We start from the raw sequence: 8,784 nt of genomic DNA, 5'->3' as shown, positions 1-8,784 counted from the left end.
TTTGGTAGGAGTGATTTGTGATGGTTGGAGAGTGCGGAGATGTCGAGGCTCAATGTTGTTTTGTTGGTAATGGGCAGTGCGAACGAAATATGCGAGGGAGGCTGGTCTTTTTTATGAATCTCGGCCGCCGGTTGATGCTTTGACCATTTAAAGAACTAGCAGCTGGGAGTCAAAGAGCGGGACGTATAGCAGCCCTGGGGCTGGATCCAGTTCAGCACTGGAGACAAAGGGTAACGACAAGGCATCGAAATGAAGGCTATGCCGCACATGTTTAAAAATATGGAGCGGTCATTATCGACAGCAGACAAAGTCTTCTAGCCACAATGAAGCGAAACTGAAAGAGCAGCACAGCTAAATGTGGTATGTCCACATCACGTTCCCGACGAGGGCGCCACAAGCCTCTCGCCATGCTGCTCAACGTTCGTCGCATTGTTATAAACAATGCGGACTAAACACTCACCCTTGTCCAAGAGCTTCTCGCATGCAGCTGGCTCAGGGCGTATATGTAGTCTCCGACGCAATATGGACGAAATGGACGACAACCCAGGCTGATTTGACGAAGTGACGAAGGGAATATCATAGAGATCCTCCTTGTACACACATGCCTGAACATTTCTCTTTTGTAGTCTGGAACATGCTGTTGCACCCATCGGGAATGGTAGCATCCCCGATCGGACAAGGCACCCTCGCCTTTTCAAGACGATTCAGCCAATGTAGGACTTGCCTCGCCAAGCCGCCTATGTGGCGAATTATGGGAGACATCATGAGGTGATGTGTCGAGGCTGCATTCAGAAGGTTCACGATTCTCTGTAGATTGGGGGTCCGCGATACGGACGCTTCGCTTGGTATGAGGCGATGATGAAATTTCTGTTCCAAGCCCTATGGCCTCTGGGGGGGGAAGGTATGTATGTCCCCGAGAGCGGTGCAGAGGCGTCTTCGGGCATGATTTTTCTTGTGTGTATAAGGGCAACTGTCCATCGGGTACCCCAACGCCACGGCCAGCGTCGAAGCGTGGGGCTACGAGCGACAGGAGCACGATTTCCGTCGGCCCTTGGAGTTCAGCGAAGAGATGAGGCACTTTAGGCAGCCGGTGTGGAAGGTGACGACTACGGTTGGTTGCGTGAGGAGGCTCTGCGGGAGCAGAGGGTGGTATCTTACTTGAGAGCACTGGCCCAGGGGTAGCGTGACCTGGAGGATGGCAGCCAGGTCGACGGGTAGGCGAGTGATAGTTCGGGTGCGATGCTGCAACCTGGATGTGGGCTTCTGTTGGTGATCGCGGCCGTGGTCTGGGCTATAGATATGCTGTTACATCGGCGCAAATCTCCCTCGCACATCTCGGAGCGACATCTCCAGTCTCCAACGACTACCATAATGACCTGGCCCAGTGCCGCGGGCCCTTGTTCTGCACCCCCCGGATGGCCCTGGGACAGGCACTTCTCGATTTTGAGTGTCCGTTAGTCTTTTCGCCCGAAGCCTCGAGCAGCATGCTCAGGCCGGCTAGCATTAGAAAGGACCGTCTGACAGAACCCTAGGAATGTGTCAATAAAAACACAACGCATGGTCAACTCACCTTAGACATCGCCTTGCTGGGCAATGGCTGGGCCGTCCTCAACTCCACCAGGCTGTGACATCGCGCGGGAATCGAACCCGCTCCCTGGTAGCACTGTCCCGCATTGGCGAGAAGAGTAGATACTCAGGGCGACCAGATGCCGAGGCATCAACGACGCTTTAGGGCCAAAGCCCAAGGGTTTTCACCCATCAAGGAATCCGGTTTTCACCCATCAAGGAATCAGGTTTTCACCCACCAAGGAATCGGGTTTGCACCCACCAAGGAATCGGGTTTACACCCATCAAGGAATTAGGTAGAAGAGATGGGCTTTCGCCCATCCACCGATCAGGGAATTGAGGTGACGGCAAGCCTCGGCCTGGAGGAGCTAAAAGCGGTCGACTCAGGCTACTCGGGTGCGAGGTTTTGGCGTAGCTAGCAAGTGACCGAATGGACGACCTCACTCGTCATCGTTGTAGGTCCCGGGCCAAGCTGGGGTTTCCGAGTTTTTTTCCGCCGGAGCCTCTGGAGTTCGACCGTCTCGCGGATTGAGCCGGTCGTACAGTGAGACGGGTTTCTGAGGTTGAGAGGGCAGATCTCTTCGTTCGAATGGTTTGGTAACGGTCTTTACAACCTCGCCCGACTCGTTGAAAAATCTGGATGGCGCCAATAGATCCGTTTGCCAATTCTGCTTCTCCACCATGTCCTTGGTGACTCGACGGCCGTATGATTGCCAGCGGACATGCCTGTCGTAGTCACCCCAGCCAAGACCGACACCAGCCGGTCGTCGATGTTGCAAGATGTGCCCGGTCGATGTGGCTGAACGACGCTCGGACATGTCGTCATGGCGGTCGGGGGGCAAGAAGGACGGCGATTGGGCTATCGTCGCAGGGTCCGATCCATTTTGACCGATCAGCTGGCCAGGACGCCAGTTGTCCTTGGTCATAGCGGAGCTGATGAAGTTGTTGCCGTGCTCGAGGTAGCGCATTGTGTCCGCGGCCGGCTGATCATACGACACGACGTCCACCGGACGCTCAACAGTTCGGCGATCTCGGTAGTGCTGCTTGATGTCGAGAGGGGGGCTTGGAGCGTACTACACTTCCCAGCCTTGAGCCTCGAGGGCGGCTACCTCCGCCTTGGGAACAGTGGTCATTTCCATCCCCTGCCGCGAGTTGCCCACCATCTTGTAGTCTGTTGCTTTCCCAAGCTGGTCGGCAGGGACTTCTCGGGTTAAGGCGATATACTCGGTATCAAGATTGTCCTCGAGGCCGGTGAAGTCGGCAGCTTCCAGGCTGACCCACTGGCGGGGCTGTAGCGTGGTATTACCATGCGTGTCCGTAGTAACTCGGCTGCATGGCACGCCGAGCGAGTCATAGTACGCCTCTCGTCTGCGCATGTCGGCGAGAAACTTGTCCAGGTTGTATCCAGGATTCTCGTCGTCATCCTTCCACTCCTTGGGCCAGATCTCGTTATCAGACACGCTGAGCGACCCCAAAGCTTCGTCCAGAGTCGACTTCGCGTCAGGGTCGACCGGCAGGATTACCGACGGAGAGTGCGCTTGGTTTGGGGGGCCAGGAGCTGCCAGGGTTATATTTGACGGATTTGGCATTGCGGGACTATGTGGTCAAGCTGACCGCCCCCCCCCCTCCCCCCCCCATGTAGCCCGACCGTCGACCCACTTTTCGTAAGTCAGCCCACCTAAAGTCCGGCACACCCCAACACCGGCACTCTCCACAACACCAAGGCAGGCACATTCCAACAGTAATTGAAGCCGCATTTTAACGTTACGATAGTCAATTATAGTGTTTTCTAGCTATTCAAGCTGCCAGCTACCACATAGAGCTTCAAAATCTGCGTCTTGATTGGCTGCGGCAATAGCAGCCGGCTCGAGGATGCGCTCGAGCCGCTGCCTCGTCTTAATAACTTGATCAATCCGTACGAACCGGCCATTAAGATCCTATAGAACCTTTTTCTGTTTTCGAGGCCGTAGACGATGCAATTGATGCTCAAGCTGTTGTATTCGAAGCTGGGCAGCTGTAAGCTGCCAATTTTGATTGTTAAGGGCGCGGCCAACTTTGCTAAAGAGTAGTCGGATTATACGGTCAACTTGACCGCGATTTTCTAGCCCTACAACGAGGCGGCGAACTTCTTATAATCGTTTAGGCGTTTTAAGGGCATCGTTATTAGCTAAGGAGCTAATATTCTTCCTTTTTAATAGCGTTGACGGCGTTGACGGCTGCGGCAAGATAAAGCGGCTTAATAAGGGCTTTACTATATTAATTGGCTATAAACTAGACCCGCGCTAACCTCCCTTAATGTTATTTTCGGTTAGGCTAGCCTGCCGGGCTTCGTAGTAGATACGAAGGAAGGTAGCCTTGCTAATTAGCGCTATATCGTCGAAAGATGCGATTTTCTCGAGTTAACGTCGGTATGCGGCCTTAATAGGCGAGAAAACCGAGATATCGAGTAGTTAGAGGATATATAAGGAGTATAATAGTAGGAAAAGGAGATATATACTATTCTAGAAGTATTCGTATATAAAATCATTAGTCTAATAACTCCCGTAGCCGTTAATAATAATAAGAGTATTACCCTACTTATAGTGCCTTATTTAAGGGATAAAAACCTACTTTAGCTACTAAATAGCGATAGTATTACTTATCTAGCCCTTTAAGGAGGCAATAAAGTCCTAATCTTATAGAAAATTAAGTTCGTTAGGGAACTATTAGTATTAAAGGTCTTAACCTTTAAAATTATAGGGAGTTAAGGCCATAATGAGACGCATTCGACTATTATAGTCTAATAACGCGATCCTAGCCGCTTTTTAAGAGTCTCTTACTTCTCTAAGCTCCCTAGTATTAGACTATTAAAGCCGAGGCCCTTAAGGATGCCCGTTTCGTCTATATTAAAGCGGGACTACGGTAGGATTACCTATATAGCCGGTAGCTTAAGTAATTAGAACTATTCCTCGATATAGGCTATAGAGGCGCCGTTAACGCGAGCAGAATCGAGAGATCTACCTTTAATAGTACTAATCTCTAGGTTCCGGGCTAAAAAGCCCGAAATCTACTACTTCTTAAGTAGACGGGTATCGCCGCCGGCCTTAACGATATAGCCGGTAAATTCCTTAACCTAATAATGCGTTAAAGGTAGCCTAAGGGCGGCCTAGGTAAGAACCTAGTCGGTAAGGTGTTTTTCCTACTCTTAGCTAAGCCTTTAATATACCTCTTTTGCCTTCTTAATAGGTAGAGCCCCTTTAAGATATATATAGAGGGTCCCTCTTAGAATACCTTACTTTCGACTAGTATAAAGCTAAGGTATCCTATTTTTAATAGCTTTAAGTGCTTCTTAGAGCTGGTTTTTAGTATACTTAGAAAGCTAAGGTATCGCTAATATAAATAGTATTTATTTTATAATTATAGGGTAAGAGATATACGAGAAAACGCGGTTATAATATAATATATTTAACGACGCGATAGTATTATAGAGAGTGCCGGTATTAGGGTATACCGGACTTTAGGTGGGCTAACTTAGCAGTTAAGCCGACTATAAATATATAGTTAGCTTGACTTTTATTAAGTATAGCCGGCCGGCCCCTAATTAGGCTAGCCTAGCTTAGTTAGTCTAAGCGGCACGTTAAGGCTCGTGCCCGCGCCTATAGCTTAGGCCTATAAGTTAGCCTACCTAAAGTCCGGTATACCCTAATACCGGTACTCTTTATAATACTATTATATCGTTAAATATATTATATTATAACCGCGTTTTCTTATATATCTCTTACCTTATAATTATAAAATAAATACTATTTATATTAGTAATACCTTAGCTTTCTAAGTATACTAAAAACTAGCTTTAAAAAGTACTTAAAGCTATTAAAAACGGGATACTTTAGCTTTATACTAGTTAAAAGTAGGTATCTAAGAGGACCATATATATCTTAAACTCTAATAAGGAGGCAAAAGAGGCATATTAAAGGCTTAGCTAAAAGTAGGAAAAATACCTTACCGACTAGGTTCTTACCTAGGCCGCCCTTAAGCTACCTTTAATATATTATTAGGTTAAGGAATTTACTAGCTATATTATTAAGGCCGGCGGCGATACCCGTCCGCTTAAGAAGTAGTAGATTTTAGGCTTTTTAGCCTAGAACTTAAAGATTAGTACTATTAAAGGTAGATCTCTTAATTCTATTCGCGTTAATAGCGCCTTTATAGCCCGTATTAAGGAATAGTTTTAATTACTTAAGCTACCGGCTATATAAGCAATTATACTAGAGTCCCGCTTTAATATAGATAAAATAGGTATCTTTAAGGGCCTTAGCTTTAATAGTTTAGTACTAAGGAGCTTAGAGAAGTAAGAGACTCTTAAAAAGTAGCTAGGATCGTATTATTAGACTATAATAGTTAAATATATCTTTACTATAGGCTAGGCCTTAACTCCCTTTATAATTTTTAAGGGTTAAGACCTTTAATATTAATAGTTCTTTAATAAACTTAATTTTCTATAAGATTAAGACTTTATTACCTCCTTAAAAGGCTAGATAAGTAATACTATTACTATTTAATAGCTAAAGTAGGTTTTTATCCCTTAAATAAAGTACTATAAGTAAGGTAATACTTTTCTTATTATTAATAGCTATACCTAGAGGCCCTAAATATAGTAGTTAACCTAAGGGATACTAAGGAAGTTACTTAATAGATCTAGATAACTATAAGCTACCGGATTAGTAGGGAAACCTATTCCCTTTATACTTTATATATATATATATATATAGTTATACTTATAGACTCCCTCTTTTAGGTAGGATAGAGTAGTATATACCCTCTTTCTTTAATATAAAGACCTAATAACTAGTAATACCTTTCCTTTATCTCTACCTTTATAGCTACCCTTTCCTTAATTAGTTATAAGCCTCTACGCTCTATAGCTAGCTAGGACTACTAATAGGGGCCTAGGCCCCTATTAGCCTCGCTATAGCCCTAGAGGCTATATATAAGTAATAATATAAAAAAAACCTTAGGCCTTATACCTTAAGAGTAGCTAAGGGGAGGTGTTGCGAATAGAGGGCAGGACTAACGCTAGGGGTGCGCAGCTAATTTACTGCGTAAACCCTAGGCGCAGCCCTAGCCCTTATTTCCCTCTTATCTAACCAGCCGATAGAACTAAGATGCGAACGGAGAGAGTATACGGTAGCACATAGCGAGAGTAAGTGCGGTCGCTTTCGATATAAAGATATAGGACCCTAGCCGAACGACTAAGCAAGAGCGTAGCGAGACTAAGGGAGCGCAGTAAGGGTAAGGGACCGAGGCAACTCTAAAGGTATACTAAGGCCTAAATTAAATCTCTAAACTTATATTATAGCGAATGCTTTTAACGCAGAGACTAGGTAATTCGTCACTTACCTTCTATATATTTACCTAAGCTTACTCTCGGATCTTCTTATACTCTAGCAACGCCTATCTCTCTATCTAGTTAGACTATAGAACTTGGTCGGTAGTATGTCGGCCCCTAGGCCTAAAAAAAGCATAGGCCGTAGCATCGTAAGGATCGCATCTCTCTCCTCTATATCGAATAGCGGCATCCCTTTATCTCGTCGGGGTTTTTGCACGCTGTCCTTAAAGCGAGCTTCTAAGGTCCGAATATATCGCTGCTTTATAGGTTTGCCTACTTTAGTAAACCGAATTCGTCTTCCTTCCTATTTCCCCTACTATTTAGGGGGCAGAATACTAAGAGCATTAACCTGCTTATATATAACGTTATCCTATGTAGCGAGGAAGCCGTTAAATAACTATCTCTAGCTAAGTATTGCCTAGATAGAACAGGCGAGTGACCAGATATCGGTCGAGTAGGAAAGCGGCCTTGTTAGTTTAAATAGAGCCTCCGGGGAGCTAATCGATATAGGCGCGTAGGACTCACACCTTAATTCCCGTAAAGGTAAAAAGGCTTCGCTAAAGTCTGCGAGTAAGACCCCGGCCTCGGAGAGGGTTATATCCTTACTCGGTTCCCCGAGCTATATCGGTACGATAACGTGGGACGGAATACCTAGCGGAAGTGGCCTACCGTTAGGGCGGACGACTAGCTCTAGGTTCGGTGTACCGTACTTTTCGTATAGCTGTTTGTCTGAGAGGTGATCTAAGCTGGGTGGCAGTCCGAGAAGAATGTTGCCGGGGTGAAGATCTAGGTAGAAGGGGTCAGGAAATAGCATTCCCCTGAGCGGGGACGGCATAGTTGAGACGAACCTCCATGAACAAATCCCCGAGCATGCGTATAGGCAACAGCGATGACGAGCTGCGCAGCCATCGCCCTGGCGACATCAAGCTGAAACAGCCGGGTGTACGATCCCTCTTTGGCCCCTGAGAGGGTGGTTCTGGCTGGCGCAGTTACGTGGCAAGGGTGGATGCCGTTTGGACCTTGGAGCATGAATCTATCAAGAAGCGGAGGAATCATGGCCTGGCCCAAGCTGTTGAAGGGGAGGCGCTGAGTGCTGAGATGCTGAAGACTCGCGAGGGTGGAGAGCGCTTCAACTTCTCGTGCGCTTGATTCTGATGTGCCGACTTTGACTGCCACGTATTTTTGGAGCTGTTGGTCACGCGCGAGCCATGTAGTCGAGTATGTGCCGTAGCCAAGCTTGTGAACCACCTGGTATCGGCTGTGAAGCTTGTCGCCAATCTGTATAGGGTGGTATCCCCCAGGTCGATAGTTTTCGAGATTCTCCACATCTTCGATATACTCGTACTCGCGTACGTTTGGTGTAGGGTTGCTGCTGGACGACAATGAGTTCAGCGCGTCCATAGGCAACGAAGAGTAAGGACGGTTGCTGGGACGTAGCGACTTTTGTGTCTTGCTAGAGAACAGGAAAGTTCGGGAGGAGGCGCCTCGTGGGCGACTCAGTCGGAGGGAGGGAAGACGGCGCATAAACTCCCTTTTCATCCTCTGTGTGGACAGTGAAAGGCAAAATGGCCACGTATGTCTGGGTCTGCGCTGTTATATGTAGGCGCTATGCGACTCGAGACGAAGGCGACGTGGAATGCTAGAAGAGTCGTCATTGTTTGTTCCAGTCTACCGCAGTTTCTAGCTGGGACTTGGGGTATCAAGCTGAAGACCCATTCAGGTAGTCACGTGCCACCTACGGCTTGAGGGCTCCCTGTTTTTATTTGTTTAGCGTACCCGTTGGCGGGGCCCACGGCACAGGGGCCGTCACGCCTATCCACGCCTTTTCCGGCCCTCCCACTGAGTGGTCA

General features: G+C 47.4%; 2 protein-coding genes across 2 annotated transcripts; both read right to left on the bottom strand.

Moving 5' to 3' along the window:
* Positions 1-2,006: 2,006 nt before the first annotated feature.
* Positions 2,007-3,155, bottom strand: HRG_08183 (uncharacterized protein; the record flags this gene model as incomplete). The annotated part of the gene is made up of 2 exons (XM_044866654.1): positions 2,007-2,606; positions 2,676-3,155. The coding sequence occupies 2 exons, from the start codon at positions 3,153-3,155 to the stop codon at positions 2,007-2,009; spliced, it is 1,080 nt and encodes a 359-aa protein (XP_044718543.1).
* A 4,520-nt stretch (positions 3,156-7,675) lies between these two features.
* HRG_08182 (uncharacterized protein) lies at positions 7,676-8,335 on the bottom strand (the record flags this gene model as incomplete). The annotated part of the gene is made up of 2 exons (XM_044866653.1): positions 7,676-7,720; positions 7,820-8,335. The coding sequence occupies 2 exons, from the start codon at positions 8,333-8,335 to the stop codon at positions 7,676-7,678; spliced, it is 561 nt and encodes a 186-aa protein (XP_044718542.1).
* Between the last annotated feature and the right edge of the window lie 449 nt (positions 8,336-8,784).

Source organism: Hirsutella rhossiliensis (genome assembly GCF_020360975.1).
Source record: "Hirsutella rhossiliensis strain HR02 chromosome Unknown scaffold00009, whole genome shotgun sequence".
Classification (NCBI taxonomy): Eukaryota; Fungi; Ascomycota; class Sordariomycetes; order Hypocreales; family Ophiocordycipitaceae; genus Hirsutella; species Hirsutella rhossiliensis.
This window is presented reverse-complemented; position numbering and strand designations above follow the sequence as displayed.